Source organism: Pan paniscus, chromosome 3 (assembly GCF_029289425.2).
Source record: "Pan paniscus chromosome 3, NHGRI_mPanPan1-v2.0_pri, whole genome shotgun sequence".
In the NCBI taxonomy this organism is placed as follows: domain Eukaryota; kingdom Metazoa; phylum Chordata; class Mammalia; order Primates; family Hominidae; genus Pan; species Pan paniscus.
The window spans coordinates 25,904,059-25,929,038 of NC_073252.2; the positions used below are offsets into that span (position 1 = coordinate 25,904,059).

Genomic DNA, 24,980 nt, shown 5'->3' on the forward strand with positions numbered 1-24,980 from the left:
GGGGCGGGAGAGCCCCCACTTGCGGGAATCTCGTGCGGACCGAGTCGGGGCGGGAGAGGGCGCGCACCAGCCAGGCTAGGGCGCGCGGGGCGCCGAGGGGCGCGGGGCCGTTTGGGGCCGTTCGGGCCAGTTCGCGCGGCGGGGCCCGTCGGAGCTTTTCTCTCGGCAGCCTGGCTGGCCGCGCGTCTTCTCCGCGCAGCGGGCGAAGTCGCGATGGGTTCATTAAGGCGGCAGGTAGGCAGTGCCCCGGCGGCGGCTGCGGCAGGCGGTCCTGGAATGTGCGAGGGGCGTGATGACAGCGGCCAGCCTCTTTGCGCAACACCTTCGCCATATATACCCGGGGCGCTGCGCTCCACCTGGCCGCCGCCTCCAGCCCAGCACCTGCGGAGGGAGCGCTGGTGAGTACCGCCGCCGGGGCAGGGGCGCTTCCTCGCTCTTTCAAGGACTTTGATTCACTTAATTCTTGTAAATACCTCTCGGTGCTGACTTCAAGGAACTTGGCTGGCTTTGGGCCGCAGAAGTGAAAAACACAAAGCTCTCCACAATGTTCAAGTTGTTTTCTTCTTAATGTTACGGTTATTGCTTTTATTACAGCTTTTGCTGCTACACTCTTACGATTGACAGTGTTATTAATCAGCCACACTTGTGGATTCTAAAATGATCACTGTTTTGAGAGTCGTGGTTTGGAAGAGGAAAGGCCCAGGGGATAGAAGTCTCCACCTAGGAATCAGGATGGCTAGGCTCTTTATGGCTGGGTCACCAACTAGCCATGTGACAACGCTAGTCCCTGTGAGCCCCTGGGCTGCCGTCTTCCATTCTTTATAAGAAGGGGAATGCGACATCTCAGGACCATGAAAATTCTAGGTTTGTGGTGGCTGCCTGGTGATGTGACACTGCCCCCCACCCAAGTGTGACTTCCACGTGTTACAGTGCTTGTTTGCAGTTATTTAAGGTGCCTAGGAGACAGTCTTAGTTTGTTTCTATTAGGGCCCGTGGCCATCAGCGAAGGGTCCGTCCTTCAGCTGTCTTGGGGAGCAAAGCCCGCAATTTCTGTTTTCCAAGCCACAAATGGGTGAGCAGGCTGGGGAGATAACTTACAAGGAGATGTGCACAGGAGTGGTTGGGTTCGGGGACTGTGCATCCTCAGGCCAGAAAGTGGGGGGCTGCATGGCATGGAGTTCAGGTTCCCTGGAACGGTGCCTGCCACCGGTGGCTCGCACTGCGCTGAAGAGAGTTGGAATCTCGTTTTCTTTGAGGAGGTCCCTTTTTCAAACATGTTGATTTCATGGAAGCAGCTTGTGGATTTCATCACTCGAGTCCCCTCTTCCTGTTTAGGTGCCCCTGGGGGTTTCTGTGTTAGCCCTGATCGCTCTGGGCCTTGTCGTTCTTTCCTTTTTCCTTCTTCCCTTGTGTGCCGGCAGTTCTTTAACTTGTCCTGGGTTGGGTATTCTTGGAAAACTGTGCTTGTAGGAGTGGCCGTTGTTTCAGATTGTTAAAGAAAAACAAAAATAAAAAAGATTGCCTCTTTTGTCCCATGCCCGCTGATCATGATCTTCTCTGCTTTTGTAATTTGGGGAATGGGTGATAAGAAGGGCGTGCTTTGTAAAAGGTTTGGATGCTAAACAAATTGCCCCATCCAAAACTTTCCCCAAATTGCTCAACTGTCTCACTGAAGCAAGTCCCCTGTGGTATGAGGATGGGCTTCTGATTGTTGCTGTTAGACACAAAGGGGACAAAAAAATAGCCCGAATTCAATGCGATGAGGAAAACAGCCTCACAGAATCAGAGTGCTTTGGAATAAACTGGGCTTTAGTAACCAGTTTCAGGCATCTTCCACTCCTCCATCCTCACCCACACCCCCACTTCCATTCTGGGGACCGCAGGGAGCAATCAGGACATCCCAGGGAATTTATTCATCTCAGTGAATTTTAAAAATGCAAAGGTACAAAAAGAGGGCTATAAAAAGATTGCGGTATTTTTAAGATGTTTATATTTACAAATTTAACTGCTTTAACCCCCCCCCCAATACAATGCAGCATAACTGATATAGTTACAAGTTATTTACAGGATTTATTTTAAGATATCATAAATACAAATTGATAGTGCATGGTGAGGGTGTGGTTTGGTGATATGGCCCAAGTTTAAAGTTTATTAGTGTGCCACATCAAAAATGTAAACTCAAGTTATCTATCAATGTGAGGCCCAGGCCAATTGCTTCCTTGACTCCTCTCATGACTACCACCACTGTGTCCTTGAAGAGATTATTATTAGCAGTAATGTAGGGACAGGGTCTCACTATGTTGTCTAAGCTGGTCTCAAACTCACAGGTTCAAGGGACTCTCCCACTTTGGCCTCCCAAAGTGCTGGGATTATAGGTGTGAGCCACCACCCTTAGCCTATAGGGGTGATTATTTTTCCTTGTGATGGCTGTAAGGGAAGCAGAGGAAAAGGAGACGTCACCCTCTTGGGAATTTTTGAAGCACAGAGTCATTCTTTCAAAGTACAAGAAAGTTTTCCTGGGCATCCTGAGAACACTGGCCTGCATGAGGTTGAAATTATCTCTGCAGTGTTGTGGTGCCTATGTGATTTGAAGCCATTAACCTCTCTGTGGCTCAGTTTTTCCCTCTGTAGAATGAGGATACTGTTCATTTTAAAGGAGACTCTAAGTTTACATAGATACATGAAATGCTGTGAGTAAATTTGTGCACCAATTTCCAAGTGCCAGGCACAAAGTCTTTAATAAACACTACTTGGCTACCATGTGCCCAGCACTGTCCTATGTGCTGGGGATACAATGGCCATACTCTAGTCCCTGTGCTTGTGAAGGCTGCCATTCTGATGGGAGACTGTGTGTCCATGTTCTGGTTCCTCACAGGACCACTGCCCTGGGCTTCCTCCTCTCCCCATTTCTTCAGATGGCCTTGACTGCTGCTCTGGGCACAAGGGGCCCAGGAACAGGTCTTGGTTGGAGAAGCCCAAACAATGCGAATGTAGGGGTTGGGTGACTGCCAGGTACCCTACATTCCCCTGCTTCCCAAGTCTGAGCCAAGTCAAGAAAGTTCCTCTCCTGGGTCTTCGAGAAAGAACAAGAGCTCTTTCTGGCAGTGGGTGCCCATGTGGTGCAGGAAGTGGAGCCAAGAGGGTGAGGCACACAGGCAACTCGGTTATAGAGGCCAGTGTGGCAGCGGGGGAGCCCCTCCCTGGGCTTTAGTAAAAAGCTTCCAAATGATGACTTCTCCCTTCCTCTGCTGCTTCTGGCAGGTGGCAAGAATGTGCTGGAGTGAGGCCTTGGGAAGGCTGGGAGAGAACAAGGCAGTGGTTGCGCCAGGGCTATGGGGGTAGGAGAAAGGCTTAGAGGGGCTCAGAGCTCCAGGGTACATTTTCTGCCTGCACCATTTAATACCCACCCCCACCCGCCCACCCCACCCCCACCACCCTCCCCTCCTGCTCATCCATTGCAACATTCTTGGGCGGGCATTTCCAGCATCTGAATGATCATGTGGGAGTGACCTGCAGACATGCCAATCTAGCCAGCTATCCGAAAACACTCAGAGCCCTCAATGTGCCTAGACCTAAGGCCCCTGGGTGCCCTGGTGCTTTGAGGGCTGGAGAATTCCTCCTCCCTTTGCCCCTGGCTGTGAGATCTGTGGAAAAGCTTCTGGCTTTGGAGCCAGCAGTCTTGGGTTCATATCCTGACACCAGCTCCAGGTAGTTGGAGGCAAGCTTCTTTGTTTCTCTGTGCCTCAGTTTCTTTGTCTGTACACTGAGAAGAAAAACTCCTTCCTTGGTAGATTTAATGAGGTCACAAACTGTATAGGACACTCCTCTGCCACAAAACAAACATTAGCATCTTTCTCTCACAGGCTTTGTATTCATTTATTCAAATATTAACTGAGATCCACTACCATGCTGAGCATTGGAGATGAAGAGCTTATAGTCAAGGGTACACACAGTGGAAATGAGGCCATTTACTGTTCATGACACAGTGCATTTCCACGTAATAAACACTCTTGTTTATTGTTCATGACACAGTGCATTTCCACATTGTGTCATGAACAATAAACAAGAGTTCCGAGTGTTTACTCTGCCAGGCACCATGCTCTAGCCTCACCTACACTTATTAACCAATTAGTCCTCATAACAGCTCAGTAAGTGAGATGGTATTGTCCCCATTTTTACAATGATGAAGCTGAAGCTCAGAGTGGCTCAGGGTTGCATATAGTGAGGGGCAGGCCTCTGCAGAGCCAGCCCTCCCTCACTGTGATTCGCCTCTCTCCAGGTATCACTGAGCCATCTTACCTTTGTGAGCTTAGAAGTTGAGTTGCATCTTTTAAAATAATTTTCTTCTAAAATTTAAAAAATCACCCACAGTCTCACCACTCCCTTTAACCCCAGAGAACATTTCTGGATCTTGTCTGCCTTGTTGAGATGATGCTGTGAATGGGAAAAAGAAGTGCTTTAGATGTGAAGTTTATCTAAAGCATTTTCCTATGGTTTTACTGATTCAGTATAACCTCTTTAATGGCATGCTCTTACAATGCATGGACATACCATAGTTAGAAGGAGTAATTTCTCTTTTTTCATTTTTTCACACTGTAAATGATAGAGCAGCAAATATCTTTTTGGTCTACATCACATTCATTCTATCACAAATATGCCCGGCAGGGCTCAAGACCTTAAAGTTGAAGTGATGGACAAGACAAAGTCCACTTTTTGGTAGGGTTTGCAGTCTGGTAAGCAGGAAATAGGTTGAAGAAGAAAGGAGTCAGGTGGGCTCAGGCTCTAAGAAGCCCTCTTGGAAGAGGTGATCAGAGTAAGTTAGGTATTTCTGAATTTCTGAGAGGAAATATTCCTAGCTTCCTAATTCCCAGAAGTGAAATGACTGGGTCACAGACGTGTGATGAACATAAGGCACTTTGGACAGTTTGCTAACTTTTCCAGAGCTTCTAGCAGTGTTCAACTCATAACATCTTCTCCAGCATAGCATAATGAACTTAAATTCTTTTTGCTACTTTGATAGTTGTCACTGTTTTAGTTTGAATATATGGGATTGCTTCTGTTTTTCTGAGACGGAGTTTCACTCTTTTTGCCCAGGCTGGGGTGCAATGATGTGATCTCAGCTCACTGCAACCTCCACCTCCCAGATTCAAGTGATTCTCCTGCCTCAGTCTCCCGAGTAGCTGGAATTACGGGTGCACGCCACCACGCCTGGCTAATTTTGTATTTTTCGTAGAGATGAGTTTCACCATGTTGACCAGGCTGGTCTCAAACTCCTGATCTCAAGAGATCCACCTGCCTCGGCCTCCCAAAGTGTTGGGTTTACAGGCGTGAGCCACTGTGCCCGGCCTGGATTGCTTCTTTTTTAATAGGCATTTTAGCCATTTGTTCCTTTTCTGTGAATTGCCTTTTTCCAGTCCTTTGGACTGCTTTGTCTAATGGACAAGGACTAATTGTCTAATGTCAAAGAACAAGGACTGCAAGGACTGGAATGTGAGGTGTGTCAAGTACGATGTAACTGAGAAAGGCCTTGTGAAGAAAATAGATTGTAAGAAGGTCTTTTCTGAAGGCTGAAAAGAATGTGGTTCTAACAAAGGATGATTAATCCAGACAGCATGACATAGTAATAATTGCTGCTATTTATTGATGCTCCTCAATGCCAGTCACTTTCTAGACTTTTAATTTCACTATTAGTCTCATAACCCTGCAAGAACTGTTCCATTTTATAGATGGAGAAACTGACACTTTATGCTCAGAGGCATAAAGGGACTTGCCTAAATACACACTCATTAATAGGTGGCACTGCTGGATTTTAAAACCAGGTCCATCACGCTTTTCACAGAAGGCCTGGGTGGTAGGTAAAACACGCAGAAGGCATATGAACACCTGCATATATACTTACATATTTTGAGACAGAGTTTTGCTCTGTATCCCCCAGGCTGGAGTACAGTGGCATGATCTCAGTTCACTACAACCTCCGCCTCCCAGGTTCAAGCAATTCTCATGCCTCAGCCTCCTAAGTAGCTGGGATTACAGGCACCCACCACCATCCCCTGCTAATTTTTGTATTTTTAGTAGAGACAGGGTTTTGACACATTGCCCAGGCTGGTCTCGAACTTCTGACCTCAGGTGACCCACCCACCTTGGCCTCTTAAGGTGTTAGAGTTACAGGCCTGAGCCACCTCGCCTGGCCCCTGCATATATATTCACATACACACTAAGTTGTATAAATCTGTTAAATTCCACTGGATAAGGTTTTGCATAGATTTGCAGTGCACTTGTCTTGATATAAGAAGTAGATGGGGTTCCATTGAAGGGTTGTGAGGATTTGGCATGCTATGAGACAACAAAGATGAATGGGCTTGCACCCTGCCTTTTTCTTTTTTTTTGAGAAGGAGTTTCACTTTTGTCACCCAGGCTGGAGTGCAATGGCACAATCTCAGCTCACTGCAACCTCTGCCTCCCAGGTTCAAGCGATTCTCCTGTCTCAGCCTCCCGAGTAGCTGGGACTATAGGCGTGTGCCACCACGCCGGCTAATTTTTGTATTTTTAGTAGAGATGGGGTTTCACCATGTTGTCAAGGCTGGTCTCAAACTCTTGACCTCAGGTGATCCACCTGTCTTGGCCTCCCAAAGTGCTGGGATTACAGGCGTGAGCCACGGTGCCCATTGCACCCTGCTTTTGACTGAAGGAGAGAGTCAAGACAAAAACAAGTTTACGAGATTAAAGGTGGTACATGCAGCTAACTCAACACTGTACGAGGTAGTTTGCTTTAGCGACTGGGTGAGTGTTTGAAGGGGAACCACAGAGGAAATATGGTGCTTAATATGCCATACTTAGGGGGCATAAGTGTGAAATCTTTCCTTTCCTTTTACTGCCGCCTCCGGCCAAAACCCCCACCCAGTTGATGCTTTGCAACCAATGGTTCTTCTTCTTATAGCATCTTGGTGTGCCTCCTTTCCATGACTGCTGCTTTAAGCTGTTTTCTTATCCACAGACCATGGCTCCCTGGCCTGAATTGGGAGATGCCCAGCCCAACCCCGATAAGTACCTCGAAGGGGCCGCAGGTCAGCAGCCCACTGCCCCTGATAAAAGCAAAGAGACCAACAAAAGTAAGTGTCGCTCGTTTGTCTGCAGATCGGCCTTTGTGAGGACCCCAGGAGACTCAGGTCTGATTCCTCATGACCCCTTTTGCTTGTTTCAGCAGATAACACTGAGGCATCTGTAACCAAGATTGAACTTCTGCCGACCTACTCCACGGCTACACTGATAGACGAGCCCACTGAGGTGGATGACCCCTGGAACCTACCCACTCTTCAGGACTCGGGGATCAAGTGGTCAGGTAAAAGTGAGGCCAGCTGAGACATTCAGGAGGGAAGCTTCCTGTGGTTCACGGTGTCATCATCCTCCTGTCCCTCCCCCTTTTCATTGTTCTGATTCCCTTGAAGCAAGGGTCCTGGCTAGGGATGTCACCCTCTCATCTTTTTTTTTTTAGACGGAGTCTTGCTCTGTCGCCCAGGCTGGAGTGCAGTGGTGCAATATTGGCTCACTGCAAGCTCCGCCCTGTGGGTTCAAGCAGTTATCCTGCCTCAGCCTCCTGAGTAGCTAATTTTTGTATTTTTAATAGAGATGGGGTTTCACCATGTTGGCCAGGCTGGTCTCGAACTCCTGACCTCGTGATCCACCCTCCTCGACCTTCTAAAGCGCTGAGATTACAGGCATGAGCCACAGCACCCGGCCACCCTCCCATCTTTGAGGTTGAGTCAAAGCATGTTGGAGTAATTGGGGGTCATTCATTCAACAAATGTGCCAGGCACTGTGGTTATAGCAAAGATGGACATTGTCTGGCTCCTTATAATTCGCTGTGGGTGATGAGGTTCCAGGTACTGCTTTGGAGATGCTGTGGATACAGTGATGAACAGAAAAGGCCCCTCTTCTCAGAGAGCTTTCAGAGGGGTCCCCTCACCCAAATGTGGGCATATTTCTAGTAAAAGAAAATATGCAGCCAGACAGCTGGATGCAAGCAATCACTGTTTCATTTCCAAATGTATGTAGGGCAGAAGGTCTGTCTGTGAACTAGACAGCAAGGAGGAAAAAGGAGATTGGGGTGTGGGGTGGGGAGGAGAGGTAGGAAGGAAAGAGCTGGGAGGGGGAAGATGAGAACCATTTTAAAAGCCAGTGGAGTAAACAGCAGTTAAGGATGTAGCATCCCAGGATGTATGATGCCCCAAGCCCTCCATAAATTGAGGCTGATTGCTGCTGTGCAGCTGCATTCTAGAAAATACTCTGTGCTGTTTGGAACGTGACAGCCATTATCTCCGACCCTGCACTTAGCAGGTGGCTAGTGCTGTCAACTGCCTCACTCAGTGACACTGTGGCTCAGCTGAGCATGGAGCCTGGTTTTTCTGTCGCAGACCACATTGAACCCCTCCTCCCAAATGCAAATCCTTTAGAGGCACTTTACCAGGGGTTTCAGCTAAATGGACCACAGCGGTAACTGCTTTGAAAGCTGCAGCGATGGCTGCTTCCCATCTGTAAGCCTGGCTAGACATAAGAACTTACGGCTGCCAGGCTGGGAAGGGAGGGGAGGTGGGGGGAGCTCTGAGCTCATTGCCAAACTTCTCAGTGTTTCCAACACTAAAAGTTTCATGCCTTTCTCTCTCTCTCCCCACCCCCCTGCAGAGAGAGACACCAAAGGGAAGATTCTCTGTTTCTTCCAAGGGATTGGGAGATTGATTTTACTTCTCGGATTTCTCTACTTTTTTGTGTGCTCCCTGGATATTCTTAGTAGCGCCTTCCAGCTGGTTGGAGGTAAGAATGAAAGGCTGAGAGGTCTGGGGGTGAGGGGCATTATCTTGAAATGTGGTTCCGAGAGTAAAACTCAGCAAGCCCTCTCCAGCTGCAGCCTCCTGGAGTGTTTTAGGACTGGAACTGACCTCAGATCATTTATGAAGTGTATGCTTTCCGTTATAGAAGAGAAAACTGAGGCCTATACAAAGGGCTATGACTTGGCCCAGGTGGCTTAGGCCAGGAGCTGGGGCTAGACTATTCCAAGCTATCCGCCAGTTGAGTTTGTCCACAAACCCCAGGCAGGAAGTTGTCTGACATACAGACTTAGCTGAGGAATTCCTATATCCTCCCCACCAGAGAATTCTGGAATGAGAAAGAATGCCCTTTCAAATGCTGGCGGAAGGACAGGGCCCCTTCTCTGGGCTGGAGGAATCTGCATCCATTGTACTTATCTTCACAGCCCTTAGGGCTGCGTGTGCCCATGCAGTGTGGGAACCCAGAAGTGAAGTCACCATGTACTTGGTTCCCTTTGTACCTCAATGGTGATGTCAGAAACAAACAGGCAGCACTCCGTCTACTGGGTGCAGGCATTTTCGGGGGCCCTCTATCAAACATTCTTTCCCAGAGCCCTCCCATTTACGGAGAGATCATGAACCAGCCCTGAGACTCACAGCCTGTGATTAGCAGAGTAAGATTCAGTCTCAGATCTGGGTGACACAAAGGACCATGGATTTCTGCAACCCTTGGTGCCTTTCTTGCAACTACTGACCTCAGTTGTTCCGCCCGTCCTCGGCCTCCCGAAGTGCTGGGATTACAGGTGTGAGCCACCATGCCTGGCCTCCTGAACATTGCTTCTGGGCTCCCTGGTCCATGGGAGCATCGGCTAGGGGCTTTGCTATCTGGTTATCTCAGACAAATCACCTGCATCCTCTGGGCTTCCATCTTCTTTATACAATAGACTTGGGAATGCATTGATGGTCTCAGGTACACTCTTGAGAATAACTCTCCCAGCATTCAATTACAGGCTGGTGCTAGGGCTAAGGGTGGATAGAGAGATCTACTCTTGGAGGATAAATCTGAATTGGGTATACACCCCAGAGACATCCAGGAGGCTCATTGGAACCCACTGGTCCCAGTATGGAGTTGAGGCTGGGTTCCTGAGCACAGAAGGGCTTGCTGACTGAGGAGTGTTTGAAGAGTGGGAGGATGCAGGGTGAAGGAACAAAAGTAACCAGGGGCTCACAGTGGGTCGGGAACCAGGGCAGAGAGAGAGACAGGAGGCACCTGTGGGCAGCTAGTGGATTTCCTGCCTTATCGGGGCAGCACTGGGAAGAGGCATGGGGAAGCAAGATTCCTTGGGTACCTGCAGGGATGGAGGCTGGACTCTCCAACCCATAGCCAGCTGGCCTTGGATGGAGACTTCTGTTTACTCAGTGCCCACCTAATCCCCCTTGATCACGTTGTGATTGTTTTTGTTTGTTTGTTTTTCCCAGGAAAAATGGCAGGACAGTTCTTCAGCAACAGCTCTATTATGTCCAACCCTTTGTTGGGGCTGGTGATCGGGGTGCTGGTGACCGTCTTGGTGCAGAGCTCCAGCACCTCAACATCCATCGTTGTCAGCATGGTGTCCTCTTCATGTGAGTTGGGGCACCCATGAGCCCACCTGCATTCCAGACACTCTCCTGTCTATCTGGGGGTGGGAAGGAGGGGGGGAGGAATTCACTCTGAATATGTCCAGGCCTTGTCACCATTGTCTTGGTATCTTGCTCCAGCTACAATGTGTTCCCCTCTTGATCCAAGGCAACTTCCTGTTTCCATTTCGATGTCAGGATCTGGAAATAGACCCTGCTGCTGGAGTTCTCAGCTCTGAATTCTCTAGTACTGTACTTTCCAGACCTGTAGCCACTAGTCACATGTGGCAATTTAATTTTGTTGAACTTAATTGATTTAAAATTAAAATATAACATTCAGTTCCTCAGTTGTACTAGTTACATTTCAAGTGTTAAAGAGCCACATGTAGCTGGCAGCTACCCTATTGAGAAGTGGAGACATAGAACATTTCCTTCACTGCAGAAAGTTAGTTCTCTGGGACAGGGCCACTCTCAGTGCTAAGAAGAAAGACAACTTAATCACATCACAAATTGCTCTGGGACAACCGAGCATGGGGAGATGGCACACTAAACTTGTACCTGTCTGATAATTGCTGCAGCTAGGTTGGACAGACCCTCTGAGGGGGACCAGTTTGAACTGATTATTATTTTTTTTTTTTCTATTTTCTTTTTAAATAGAGACTTGGGTCTCACTATGTTGCCCAGGCTGGTATCAAACTTCTGGGCTCAAGTGATCCTCCCAAAATGCTGGGATTACAGGCCTGAGCCACAGCCCCTGACCAGAACTATTTTTCTTCCCAAGCCAGCATCTTAGCCAAAATTAACTAGAATGTTTCTCGTGCAGTTAGAAAAAGGTATTACACTTTCAAAATATTTTACTTGTTTATATCAAAAAAGGTGCAGCAATATGCTGATTTTGTTTGAAAAAGTTACACTGCCTAGAATTAAATGTCTGATATCCAGCACAGAAATGATGCTTCTTGGCTGGGCCTAGTGGCTCACGCCTATAATCCCAGCACTCTGGGAGGCTGAGGTGGGAGGCTCACCTGAGGTTGGGAATCTGAGACCAGCCTGACCAACATGGTGAAACCCCGTCTCTACTAAAAATACAAAAATTAGCTGGATGTGGTGGTGCATGCCTCCAGTCTCAGCTACTCAGGAGGCTGAGGCAAGAGAATCACTTTAACCTGGGAGGTAGAGATTGCAATGAGCTGAGATCGAGCCACTGCTCTCCAGCCTGGGAGACAGAGCGAGATCCATCTCAAAAAAAAAAAAAAAAAGAAAAGAAAAAAACCGATGCTTCCTTAAAGGCGAGCCTGTGTGCCATGCACAACTGACTCAACTGTACATGCAAGCCCTGGCACTCATCCACCTAAGTCCTTAATCAGTGGGTGCCTCCTGGTCTCCTTCAGGCTAGCCTTGGATCTGCAATAGGGAGGAAGGAGGAAGCTAGAAAGGCACTTTCTTCAGATTCATAGTGAGGTGCAGAGTGAGGTGCAAAAAAAAAAAGTTTAAGAATTCACTTGCATAGAGGATAAAAACTACTTCTTTAGAGGATACCAGCATAGGTGACTTTAGCCTGCCTCCAGGCTGCCTTTCTAAGCTTGCTAATGGTACTTTTCCATCCTCTAGTGCTCACTGTTCGGGCTGCCATCCCCATTATCATGGGGGCCAACATTGGAACGTCAATCACCAACACTATTGTTGCGCTCATGCAGGTGGGAGATCGGAGTGAGTTCAGAAGGTAAGAAGCTCAAAACCAGCCTTTGCGACATCAGCTCTATTGTTCTTGGCCACGCTGTTGTAACTGCTTTTAACCAGCCAAAGATGACATGCTTATCAGGTTCATTCCTGGAGTTCCTAGAAGTAACCACAGGGAGGTATGGCTAGGGTTGGATCACATACTCACCAGCTGATTAGACTCAGCTCCCTGATCGGCAGAGCAGGGATAATACTATCTATCACTACTGAGTTGTTGTAGGATTAAATATACAACCCAGCAGGTGAGTGTTCAGAGCACCCAGCACATTGAGTTCACTAAATAAATGCAAACTCTAGCTAGAAACTTAGCCGCTGGGTGGCGGAATTGAAGCAAGGCCAGTTGGAAGAGTAGGATTTATTGGGACTGGGCGTGGTGGCTCATGCCTGTAATCCCAGCACTCTGGGAGGCCCAGGCGGGTGGATCGCCTGAGGTCAGGAGCCTGGCCAACATGGTGAAACCCCATCTCTTCTAAAAATACAAAAATTAGCCGGCCATGGTTGCGAGCGTCTGTAATCCCAGCTACTCTGGAGGCTGAGGCAGGAGAATTGCTTGAACCCGGGAGGCGGAGGTTGCAGTGAGTCGAGATCGCGCCACTGCACTCCAGCCTGGGTGACAGAGTGAGACTCCATCTCAAAAAAAAAAAAAAAAAAAATTGATAAATAAATACTGTTTTGTTTGGTCATAATTATAACTTATTTAAACTTCCACTTTCGGTCAGCTCAACCCATGCCACCTTTTCTTTGTTCTTCACTTACAAGTTAATAAAAAACAAAACCTAGTTTCTGCGTATGCAGAAACTCTGAAACTAGAGCAGGTAGAATGCTGGAAACTCTTTTCTTTCAAAAAGGTTAATGTGAAAATTAAGTGTTCTTAGCCTCTTCTAGCTAGTTTATTTTTTTTTTTCAGTTTTTTTAAAAAGGTAAGCTGTTTCATTGAAGACATAAAAATCCAGAACAGAGTTTTTTAAATCTGGAGATAAGATGGAATCGAGGAGGAATCTTCGAACCTCCTCAGATGGATGCAAAATGTTTTAGCCTTGTTTCCCATGGAAACTATTCATGTTTCATCACTTTCAAGAACTTAAAAAAAGTTTAAGAATTCACTTGCATAGAGGTCTTTTTAAGTTAAAATTTTTTATTGATACAAAATATTTTTACACCTTTCTGGGAAACGTGATATTTTGTTACATTCATAGAATGTGTAGTGATCAAATCAGGGTATTTGTGGTGCCCATCACTTTGGGGATTTATGATTTCTATGTATTTGGAACAATTGAAAACTCCAGCATAGAGGGCTTTGGTTGCCTTCATGCTGGTCCCCACCTTTCCAAAAGAAGGTAGCCTTCAATATACATGATACAAAAGTGCCCTTGATGCAATTCTTCGAAGCAGTGATTGCTGAGCTAATTATTCCAGCCGTAACATGCTTGCTGGCCCGCAGCTTCTTCATCTGGCCAATGGGAATATAGATAACAGCCACTTTGGGGATCGATATGAGAGAACAAAAATGAGATTGTGTACATGTGCACACTTCCATAGGTGACACCTAGCAGAGGGTGGCAGATGATACAGGTAATGACCCACCTCACATGGTGCCCACTTGCTTAGTGACTAATCTGGCTGTTGGGGTTTCCCTCCCATAGAGCTTTTGCAGGAGCCACTGTCCATGACTTCTTCAACTGGCTGTCCGTGTTGGTGCTCTTGCCCGTGGAGGTGGCCACCCATTACCTCGAGATCATAACCCAGCTTATAGTAGACAGCTTTCACTTCAAGAATGGAGAAGATGCCCCAGATCTTCTGAAAGTCATCACTAAGCCCTTCACAAAGCTCATTGTCCAGGTAACTTAGCTCCTTCAGAGAGAGAAGGAGACTAACTTCCTACCCACAACATCCCCTACCTAAGCTGACAGATATAGAGTGTCTACAACACTATTCTGGGCCTGGCATGGTGGCTCACCCTTGTTTTCCCAGCACTTTGGGAGGCCGAGGCAGGTGGATTGCTTGAGGTCAGGAATCTGAGACCAGCCTGGCCAACATGGCATAACCCTGTCTATACTAAAATGCAAAACGTTAGCTGGGCATGGTGGCGTGCACCTGTAGTCCCAGCTATGTGGGGGCTGAGAAAGGAGGATCGCTTGAACCCCGGGAGGTCAAGGCTGCAGTGAGCTGAGAATTGTGCCATTGCACTCCAGCCTGGGTGACAAAGTGAGACTGTTTTTAAAAAATAAATAGATGAATAAACACTACTCTGTAGCTGCCTCTGGAAAAGGCCAAGGGAGGCAGAACTTTTGGGCCACCTGATAGAGTGACTGACCTTGATGGTTACTTTGACTTCCATAACATGCCACCTTTATTGGGGTGGAGGTGCTTCTTAAGACTGGACACTTGAGACCACTTTGTTCCCACTGCTGTCCTCAACACCAGTGGACTTGATAAAGTATGATCTACCCTTTCCTGCCTAGAGTCATCTCAGCCCCTTCTCCCTGGGTCCTTGCTAGGACCTTGTGTTTTCACTCTTACTGGTTTTCTTGGCCATTCAGTCATCCAGAAAATATCTACTGTCTGCTCCCTAGGTATCAGTGCCTCTGCAGATAGAGTGAGTCCCACTTTGCCTCTCTGGGGGCTCACAGTCACATTTATCTCCTTAGAGCCCCTCTCACTTCAACCCCCTGGGTTTGTGTCCTAAATCGGTTCTGAGGATATGCTGATGGTTTCCTGTCTACTGTTTCCACAGCTGGATAAAAAAGTTATCAGCCAAATTGCAATGAACGATGAAAAAGCGAAAAACAAGAGTCTTGTCAAGATTTGGTGCAAAACTTTTACCAACAAGGTACGTTTCCAAGAATATTCCCGGGGCGGGGAGTGAACCTTTGCATCTGAACATGAAGCTAAATCTTGCCTTCAAGGAAGGTAAATAGAAAGTCAGGGGAAATAAATATTGGGAGTCCCTGAAAAATCAAAAGTGACCAGTGAATGCCTTTAGAAAACAAGTCCTTGAATGAATGCCGAATGCAGGTAAACAGTAGGACAGACAGACTCCCTTTTGCCCCATCCCAGGGATACATTATTTCTGGTTTGTTATTTCCATGCCTCTTGGAGAAGGCTTAGCTCTGCCTGCCGCTCTGTTCTCATTTTTGGAGAGACTTGTGGAAGTAGTCCAGCACGCCCTACGGGTGTTGGCAGCAAGTGTCCTCTCTCTTACTTTCCAGACTTTTCCAGAGTATTCCCCCTGCTCGGGCCCAGAGCATTCATGCCCTCTGTCAGGAACCTACCCAGGCTGCTTTGCACCTGGGTTGTGGCTTGCCCTTGCTTCTGGGGTGTACATGTATTTTTTTTGTGGGGTGCTAAAGACTGGAGACTAGAATAAACAAAGTAGATGTTTTTAAATGATGAAGGCTGATTTCAGTTGTCCTCAGTTATTCTAAGATTTCTAATAAAGGTGAGAAATAAGTCTTCAAGAGAAAAGAACTGTTCTGTTGGGGCCACACTGCATGCACCATGGGTGGTGTCTGCGCCTGTTCATTCCCACCCCCGCCATTGCCTCCCATTCCCCACTAAAAGCCAGTGTTGTGGGCATTTGTCATGTTTGTCATCCAGACCCAGATGAATGTCACTGTTCCCTCGACTGCTAACTGCACCTCCCCTTCCCTCTGTTGGACGGATGGCATCCAAAACTGGACCATGAAGAATGTGACCTACAAGGAGAACATCGCCAAATGTGAGTGGAGCTCAGTGGATTGGCCACTATGACAGGTGTTGTCTGGGGGTGACCTATTTATCCGTGTGAAGTCCCAGTAAGTGAAGGAAAGGACAGTAGGAGTCGCCAAGCACCTGTCCTACATCAAGCAGTAAGCAACATGCTTTCACAGCAGAGGAAACTATGGCTTAGGAACTGAGGTGACAGGCCTGAGGTCCCACAGCAAGGGCAGAACTGGAACTTGAAGTCCATTTCCTTTGCCAGCTCCATACCACCTCAGAAAAGCTCAACAGATTCTAGAGGGCTCCCTCTACATGCTTTGTTCAGACTCCTTTAGTCAATAACTCTAGGGGCCAGGCATGGTGTCTCATGGCTATAATCCCAGCACTTTGGGGAGGCCGAGATGGGCTGGTCACTTGAGGCCAGGAGTTCGAGACCAGCCTGGCCAACATGGTGAAACCCTGTTTCTACTAAAAATAATACAAAAAATTAGGCATGGTGGCTCAAGCCTATAATTCCAGCTACTTGGGAGACTGAGGCACGAGAATCATTTGAACCCCAGGAGGCAGAAGTTGCAGTGAGCCAAGATTGCACCACTACACTCCAGCCTGGGCAATAGGGAGATAGTCTGTCTCAAAATAAATAACTTTAGGGAGACGACAACCCGATTTGAAGGAAGATGTGGGACCCACATAGAACAGATGTATTCACTCAGTTAGTCCCTACTGTACAGCAGGCCCCATTTCAGGGCACTGGGGCTGTAGCTCTTGAATAGGCAGTGAGCTTGCATGATGCTCTGATTATTAAGAAGCTGTAATGTTTTTTCCAACCCAGCCATCCTTCGTTATTCTAATTACTCCTTACATATACTTTTGTATATCTCTGCTTCTGTCTTCTCACCCTCCCACCACATTAATTCTGAGCACTATACCTTAATACTCTAGGTATGATTACCCCAAAGAATCAAGTTAACTTACCACCTCCCACATTCTAGGCACTATACATTCATTCATATAACCATGTTTTGCTGGGATTATCTGGGGGATGCAGAAGGGGCTTTATAATTAGCAATGCCGCTTACTTTGACTTGCCCATCGAATCCCTCAAAGCATACTTATCATTAGTAAAAAAAAAAAATTAGACCATCGACAGCATGGTCTTTAGAGACAAAACTGGGCTGAGTCTGCCCCTGAATAGTTGTGTGATTTTTAAAGCTATCACTTCATCTTCCAGCCTCATGCGATCCCACTGATTATGACATAGTCTCAGTGGTGCCCCTTGCTGCGAAGGAGGCTGAGAAGGGCTGTCTTGATTTGGGGCTGCCATCTGTTAAACTAACAACCAGGAATCTGTTTGTAGGAAAGACAGGATCTGGGGGAATAAATAACAATCTGTAGCCGTGGTGGCTCCATGCCCTCCTGACAAGATTCTTTGTGGTCTTTTTAGGCCAGCATATCTTTGTGAATTTCCACCTCCCGGATCTTGCTGTGGGCACCATCTTGCTCATACTCTCCCTGCTGGTCCTCTGTGGTTGCCTGATCATGATTGTCAAGATCCTGGGCTCTGTGCTCAAGGGGCAGGTCGCCACTGTCATCAAGAAGACCATCAACACTGGTAGGTACACTGCCCTCACTTGTAGGCCTTGAGGGATGGTCACTGCATGGGGTGTGGGGGTCCTTTAGATTCCCATCTAGCAATGGCCTCTGCATGGAGTTTCTCTCTCAGATTGGATCAGCAGCAGAAGTGAGGATGTCATTCACCTGGAAATGTTCTTGGCATCCTGGGTGGGGTCTAGGGAGCAGGCCCAAGTTTCCATTGCATGTTGGCAAGGTCCTGAGAAGCAGTTCATATCTAGAGAGCTGTGAGTCAGGCCTTCCTTCTTAGCGGGTTTCCTGTATGCTCAGAGCTTTACTGGCTCTGTCAAGACCCCTTAGAAAAAGGACCCCAGGTGTCCGCCCTCGACCCCACCTCCCTTCACTCTTGTGAAGGAAATGTGATGCATAAATACATCAGCATCTAGAGGTGGCCAATGAGACTGCTGGCTAAGAGGATTTCCTACCAAGTAGGGTGTCCTGGCCAATGAGAGCTCGCTAAGCCAATGACATCATCACTTCATGAAAGCTCAGTGAAATATAGCCAAGAAAATTCGCCCCCCACCCCAGGTTGTCTTGGGGAACAGAGCAACTCTGGGTGCTTCTGGGAAATGCAGGGCCTGATCCGGTGCTAGTTGGGTGGAGGACTCAGTTGGCAGGCATGTTCCAAGCTGCTACAGTTTCTTGATGCTCTTTAAGGCAGAAATGAAGGTTGAAGGTCAAATGTGGGTGCTGACAGGAGACCAGGGCAGGCGAGGAAGCATGCTCTCAGCACTTTCTGGAAGGAGATTGGTTACTTGGGCGGGTTCACTCTTTCTAACCTGACCTCCAGGGAATCTGTGTTTTTGTTTTCATAACACTTACCTGCATCCTTGGTTTTTCCATCTGAATATGCAGAGCAAAAGACAATGGGGAATGAAACTGGATTCTAAAACTCTACTCTGTAATCTGAGACCATATATGGGATGATGTACAACCTCACCCCTAAGCCCAGCCCCTACCCCAGGACACCAGCCCATACCTTCCCTGGAGAGGCCGTGACATCTCTTCCTTCTGTCTTCCAGATTTCCCCTTTCCCTTTGCATGGTTGACTGGCTACCTGGCCATCCTCGTTGGGGCAGGCATGACCTTCATCGTACAGAGCAGCTCTGTGTTCACGTCGGCCTTGACCCCCCTGATTGGTGAGTTACTCCCTGGCTTCTCCCTCTGGCCACCACTGCCATTTCCTGTCATCCCATGGGGCTGATGTGTTTGTGTTTTGTGTTTCCCCCAGGAATCGGTGTGATAACCATTGAGAGGGCTTATCCACTCACGCTGGGCTCCAACATCGGCACCACCACCACCGCCATCCTGGCCGCCTTAGCCAGCCCTGGCAATGCATTGAGGAGTTCACTCCAGGTCAGGACTTGGGGCATGGGGACAGGGGCCCTGGGAGTGGGACCGCCCATGGTCTTGCAAACTGGTCTCTAACAAGAGCCAGGCTTTTCTCTGTACTATCCAAAATATGGAACTAATATGTGGAAGGGAAGCCATGGGTAAAGTTTTCAGGACCTTGATATGAGAACAATCAAAACTATCAGTTCTGAGAGAAGCAATAAGACCCTCATAACTGGTGGTTGTTTCAGCAAAAGTGGGGTGGCCCCTTGATATAGATGTGGAAAAGGTACTTAGGAAGCACAGACACCACCTGCTATCTCCTCACTGCCTCCTATGGGGAACTTTACAATTAGGAGAACTCCTTGGTGTGGACCATCTATGTTACTTTGTGCAAGACCTTTGGGATTTTAATTTATTTATTTATTTTTATTTTATTTTTTTTGAGACAGAGTCTCGCACTGTAGCCCAGGCTGGAGTGCAGTGATGCAATCTCCACTCACTGCAACCTCCACCTCCCAGGTTCAAGTGATTTTCCTGCCTCAGCCTCCCGAGCAGCTGGGATTACAGGCACCTGCCACCACACCTGGCTGATTTTTTGTATTTTTAGTAGAGACGGAGTTTCCCTATGTTGGCCAGGCTGGTCTTGAACTCTGGACCTCATGATGCGCTTGCCTTGGCCTCCCAAAGTGCTGGGATTACAGGCATGAGCCACTGCACCCAGCCTGGGATTTGAATTCTTATCTCACCATTTACATACCAAGTGACCTTTGGCAAGTGATCTAACCTGAGCGTCAATTCCCTCATCTGAAAGATGGAGGACATAACCCCTATCTCATTAGGATTATTATAAAGATCTGATGAGGCAAAGCCATCTGTGCAACAGAAATAGAAATTCAGGCATCTAATATAAATTAACCGCATATGTCATCCTAAAATTTTTTAGTAGATACATTTTTAAAAGTAGAAACAGGCTGATTCATTCTTCAATAATGTATTTGATCTAAACCATTATCACTTTAATATGTCATCAGTCTGTCAAAAATTGAGAGTCTTTGAAATCTAGTGTGTATTTCATACTTAAAGCACATCTCAGTGTGGACATGTGGCTAGTGTATTGGACAGTGCTGGTCCACAGCCTGGGCATGGAAATTGGCACCTTGGGAAAGTGACCAAGCGCCTGGCCTCTGGAGCCAGGCTCCCAGGATGTGAATTTCCACCTCTTCCATCTCCCACCTGTGGGACTTGAGGAGCCTCCATTTTCTCATGTCAAGAAATAATGGTTGCCACTCTGTAGAGTGTTTTTTGAGAATTGAGATAATGCACAGTTGAGTGCTCCTGGCCCTCCCAGACACATAGTAGGTCCTCATGGAATCCAGGTACCCTCTGGGCTGAGCCATAAGGACAAAGAAGGCCTGGAAGGCCTGAGACTGTGCTGCCTGTGATGCCTGCTAGCTTACCTCCCCCTCCTCCTCCCTACTGCCGCCCGCATTGGGCAACAGGCCCCTCACCTGTCCAACCTCTTGTGTTGCAGATCGCCCTGTGCCACTTTTTCTTCAACATCTCCGGCATCTTGCTGTGGTACCCGATCCCGTTCACTCGCCTGCCCATCCGCATGGCCAAGGGGCTGGGCAACATCTCTGCCAAATATCGCTGGTTCGCCGTCTTCTACCTGATCATCTTCTTCTTCCTGATCCCGCTGACGGTGTTCGGCCTCTCGCTGGCCGGCTGGCGGGTGCTGGTTGGTGTCGGGGTTCCCGTCGTCTTCGTCATCATCCTGGTACTGTGCCTCCGACTCCTGCAGTCTCGCTGCCCACGCGTCCTGCCGAAGAAACTCCAGAACTGGAACTTCCTGCCGCTGTGGATGCGCTCGCTGAAGCCCTGGGATGCCGTCGTCTCCAAGTTCACCGGCTGCTTCCAGATGCGCTGCTGCTGCTGCTGCCGCGTGTGCTGCCGCGCGTGCTGCTTGCTGTGTGGCTGCCCCAAGTGCTGCCGCTGCAGCAAGTGCTGCGAGGACTTGGAGGAGGCGCAGGAGGGGCAGGATGTCCCTGTCAAGGCTCCTGAGACCTTTGATAACATAACCGTTAGCAGAGAGGCTCAGGGTGAGGTCCCTGCCTCGGACTCAAAGACCGAATGCACGGCCTTGTAGGGGGCGCCCCAGATTGTCAGGGATGGGGGGGATGGTCCTTGAGTTTTGCATGCTCTCCTCCCTCCCACTTCTGCACCCTTTCACCACCTCGAGGAGATTTGCTCCCCATTAGCGAATGAAGTTGATGCAGTCCTACCTAACTCGATTCCCTTTGGCTTGGTGGGTAGGCCTGCAGGGCACTTTTATTCCAACCCCTGGTCACTCAGTAGTCTTTTACTCCAGGAAGGCACAGGATGGTACCTAAAGAGAATTAGAGAATGCACCTGGCTGGACGGATGTCTAATCCTGCACCTGGCTGGGTTGGTCAGTAGAACCTATTTTCAGACTCAAAAACCATCTTCAGAAAGAAAAGGCCCAGGGAAGGAAGGTATGAGAGGCTCTCCAAGATGAGGAAGTGTACTCTCTATGACTATCAAGCTCAGGCCTCTCCCTTTTTGTAAACCAAAGTCTGGCAACCAAGAGCAGCAGCTCCATGGCCTCCTTGCCCCAGATCAGCCTGGGGCAGGGAACATAGTGTCATTGTTTGGAAACTGCAGACCACAAGGTGTGGGTCTATCCCACTTCCTAGTGCTCCCCACATTCCCCATCAGGGCTTCCTCACGTGGACAGGTGTGCTAGTCCAGGCAGTTCACTTGCAGTTTCCTTGTCCTCATGCTTCGGGGATGGGAGCCACGCCTGAACTAGAGTTCAGGCTGGATACATGTGCTCACCTGCTGCTCTTGTCTTCCTAAGAGACAGAGAGTGGGGCAGATGGAGGAGAAGAAAGTGAGGAATGGGTAGCATAGCATTCTGCCAAAAGGGCCCCAGATTCTTAATTTAGCAAACTAAGAAGCCCAATTAAAAAGCATTGTGGCTAAAGTCTAATGCTCCTCTCTTGGTCAGATAACAAAAACCCTCCCTGTTGGATCTTTTGAAATAAAACGTGCAAGTTATCCAGGCTCATAGCCTGCATGCTGCCACCTTGAATCCCAGGGAGTATCTGCGCCTGGAATAGCTCTCCACCCCTCTCTGCCTCCTTACTTTCTGTGCAAGATGACTTCCTGGGTTAACTTCCTTCTTTCCATGCACCCACCCACTAGAATCTCTTTCCAAACATTTTTCCATTTTCCCATAGATGGGCTTTGATTAGCTGTCCTCTCTCCATGCCTGCAAAGCTCCAGATTTTTGGGGAAAGCTGTACCCAACTGGACTGCCCAGTGAACTGGGATCATTGAGTACAGTCGAGCACACGTGTGTGCATGGGTCAAAGGGGTGTGCTCCTTCTCATCCTAGATGCCTTCTCTGTGCCTTCCACAGCCTCCTGCCTAATTACACCACTGCCCCCGCCCCACCCTCAGCCATCCCAATTCTTCCTGGCCAGTGAGCTCCAGCCTTATCTAGGAAAGGAGGAGTGGGTGTAGCCGTGCAGCAAGATTGGGGCCTCCCCCATCCCAGCTTCTCCACCATCCCAGCAAGTCAGGATATCAGACAGTCCTCCCCTGACCCTCCCCCTTGTAGATATCAATTCCCAAACAGAGCCAAATACTCTATATTTATAGTCACACCCCTGTACAGCATTTTTCATAAGTTATATAGTAAATGGTCTGCATGATTTGTGCTTCTAGTGCTCTCATTTGGAAATGAGGCAGGGTTCTTCTATGAAATGTAAAGAAAGAAACCACTTTGTATATTTTGTAATACCACCTCTGTGGCCTTGCCTGCCCCACCCACTCTGTATATATGTGAGTTAAACCCGGGCAGGGGCTGTGGCCGTCTTTGTACTCTGGTGATTTTTAAAAATTGAATCTTTGTACTTGCATTGATTGTATAATAATTTTGAGACCAGGTCTCGCTGTGTTGCTCAGGCTGGTCTCAAACTCCTGAGATCAAGCAATCCGCCCACCTCAGCCTCCCAAAGTGCTGAGATCACAGGCGTGAGCCACCACCAGGCCTGATTGTAATTTTTTTTTTTTTTTTTACTGGTTATGGGAGGGGAGAAATAAAATCATCAAACCCAAAAGGAGTGTGTTGTTTTTAATTACAGGGAAATAGGGACCTCCCTGGATCTATTTTATAAAAATGTGAGGTCTCCTTTTACCTCGTTGCACTGCTAGGAGCAAGATGGGTCACCAGCAGCTGTACTGGAGCCACCCACAAAAATTCGGCCAGGGTTCTCGCTCTTGTCGTGTCTATTCAAACCGGCACGGTCGGATCCGGAAATATGGCCTCAATAAGTGCCGCCAATGTTTCCGTCAGTACGCGAAGGATATCGGTTTCATTAAGTTGGACTAAATGATCTTCCTTCAAAGGATTATCCAAGTCATCTACTCAATGAAAAACCATGATAGTTCTTTGTACATAAAATAAACATTTGAAAAAACAAAACAAAACGAACAAAAAAAAATGCGAGGTCTCTTCCTTCACTGAATGTCCCTACCCACCACTTACCATCTGACCCTCCAGCTGCATAATTTGTGTAGCCTCTTGTTCAAAAACCTGGAGAAAAGTGTCATTTTATATTGTGCAATGCCAATTTCAAACACAAACATAAGACCTATTAACTTGTCTGTGGAATCATTGACATGACGTAGCTCTTATGTGTAGCTCACATGTGTATTTTATTCCTACAAGAACAGTGAAAGCATTGCACAAAACTAACTCAATTGTTTTGATTTCACTACTTTTTTTTTTGAGACATTGTTTCGCTCTGTCGCCTAGGCTAGAGTGCAGTGGTGTGATTTCTGCTCACTGCAACCTCTGCCTCCAGGATTCAAGCGATTCTCCTGCCTCAGCCTCCCAAGTAGCTGGGATTACAGACGCATGCCACCACACCCAGATAATTTTTGTATTTTTAGTAGAGACGGGGTTTCACCATGTTGGCCAGGCTGGTCTGGAACTCCTGACCTCAAGTGATCCACCTGCCTCGGCCTCCCAAAGTACTGGGATTACAGGCGTGAGCCACCCCGCCTAGCCTGACTTCACTTTTTGTGCACATTCTGCCAATGCTCTCTGCCTTCCTGATGAGTTTAAGGAAGAACTGAAAGGAAAAAGAGCAATGGGCCACCCTTTCCATATGAGCATTTTTCAGCCTAAGTGAGAAAAGACAGGGTAGGTTTTCTTAGTTGTTCCTTGCTTGTTTCCTTGGAGTGCCATTACCTTCTTGCTGCATTCAAAGAAAGTTCTGGTTTGAATGGAAAGTATGTCCTTTCAGTGCTGTGCGTTCTGCCAACCACTGTGCTAGTCAAAATAATAACATGTTGGTTGGGTGCGGTGGCTCATGCCTGTAATCCCAGCACTTTGGGAGGGAGGCTGAGGCGGGTGGATTGGAAGGTCAGGAGATCGAGACCATCCTGGCTAACACAGTGAAACCCCGTCTCTACTAAAAATACAAAAAATTAGCCGGGCATGGTGGTGGGCGCCTGTAATCCCAGCTACTAAAGAGGCTGAGGCAGGAGAAACACTTGAACCCGGGAGGCGGAGGTTGCAGTGAGCCAAGATCGTGCCACTGCACTCCAGCCTGGACAAAAAGAGCTAAACTCTTAAATAAATAAATAAATAAATAAATAAATAAATAGATAACTTGTTAAGGAAGAGTTGACTTTAAGAAACATTTGTAGGACTAAGCTGGTCACACCTCTTTGTAGGCCAACTGTGCTGAGGGCTGAATCCGTATTGCAGAGCACAGTGAATTTGGGCTTGGAATCACTCAGGTTGCTGGGTTCCACTCGTAGCTCTGTCATTTACTGTCTCAATAGCAACTTCCTCATCTGGAATATGGGACAGTAACACTTGGCTTCCTGTGATTATGAAAATGAAGCAATCTATGTAAATATTTAGCCAGGGTGGGTTTACTGTAAGTGCTTGGCATATGGCTCTGCCTCAAAATATAGGGGATGAACATGCATGGCAGATGTACAAGACACACTTCCCACGCTTGTTTGCATTTTTCTTCCTCTGAGTATTTCCAAAGTGACATGCCAAGTCAAGAAGGCTGCTATCAACCCAAGAAACCGAGGCCAGGACTGGCCTGG

General features: G+C 47.8%; 2 protein-coding genes across 5 annotated transcripts; both read left to right on the top strand.

Moving 5' to 3' along the window:
* The first annotated feature begins 134 nt into the window (after window positions 1-134).
* On the top strand, window positions 135-22,969 carry SLC34A2 (solute carrier family 34 member 2). Of its 4 annotated transcripts, none has more exons than XM_055111253.2 (13): window positions 135-234; window positions 6,995-7,109; window positions 7,202-7,339; window positions 8,680-8,808; window positions 10,281-10,424; window positions 12,030-12,141; window positions 13,802-13,997; window positions 14,893-14,988; window positions 15,756-15,876; window positions 17,302-17,469; window positions 18,512-18,628; window positions 18,721-18,845; window positions 20,356-22,965. In XM_055111253.2, exons 1-13 carry the CDS (start codon window positions 214-216, stop codon window positions 20,968-20,970), a joined length of 2,097 nt encoding a protein of 698 aa, XP_054967228.2. In that variant the 5' UTR covers window positions 135-213; the 3' UTR covers window positions 20,971-22,965. The 4 variants fall into 4 exon arrangements, with proteins under 4 accessions (XP_054967228.2, XP_054967229.2, XP_057158026.2 ...); XM_055111254.2 differs by having other exon boundaries at window positions 140-234; window positions 7,205-7,339; XM_057302043.2 differs by lacking the exon at window positions 135-234 and adding an exon at window positions 359-398 and having other exon boundaries at window positions 7,205-7,339; window positions 20,356-22,969.
* Window positions 22,842-23,460, top strand: LOC117979934 (small ribosomal subunit protein uS14-like). Its single transcript, XM_055111255.2, has one exon. The coding sequence runs from the start codon at window positions 23,071-23,073 to the stop codon at window positions 23,239-23,241; it is 171 nt and encodes a 56-aa protein (XP_054967230.1). The 5' UTR covers window positions 22,842-23,070; the 3' UTR covers window positions 23,242-23,460.
* The last annotated feature ends 1,520 nt before the right edge of the window (window positions 23,461-24,980 follow it).

Excerpts from the sequence above, each read along its gene's own strand:
- SLC34A2 (XM_055111253.2), top strand. The coding sequence starts at position 214 with ATGGGTTCATTAAGGCGGCAG. Across the intron at positions 7,340-8,679 it reads CTCGGGGATCAAGTGGTCAG|AGAGAGACACCAAAGGGAAG; the intron begins GTAAAAGTGAGG and ends ACCCCCCTGCAG. Across the intron at positions 12,142-13,801 it reads GATCGGAGTGAGTTCAGAAG|AGCTTTTGCAGGAGCCACTG; the intron begins GTAAGAAGCTCA and ends TCCCTCCCATAG.
- LOC117979934 (XM_055111255.2), top strand. The coding sequence starts at position 23,071 with ATGGGTCACCAGCAGCTGTACTGGAGCCACCCACAAAAATTCGGCCAG.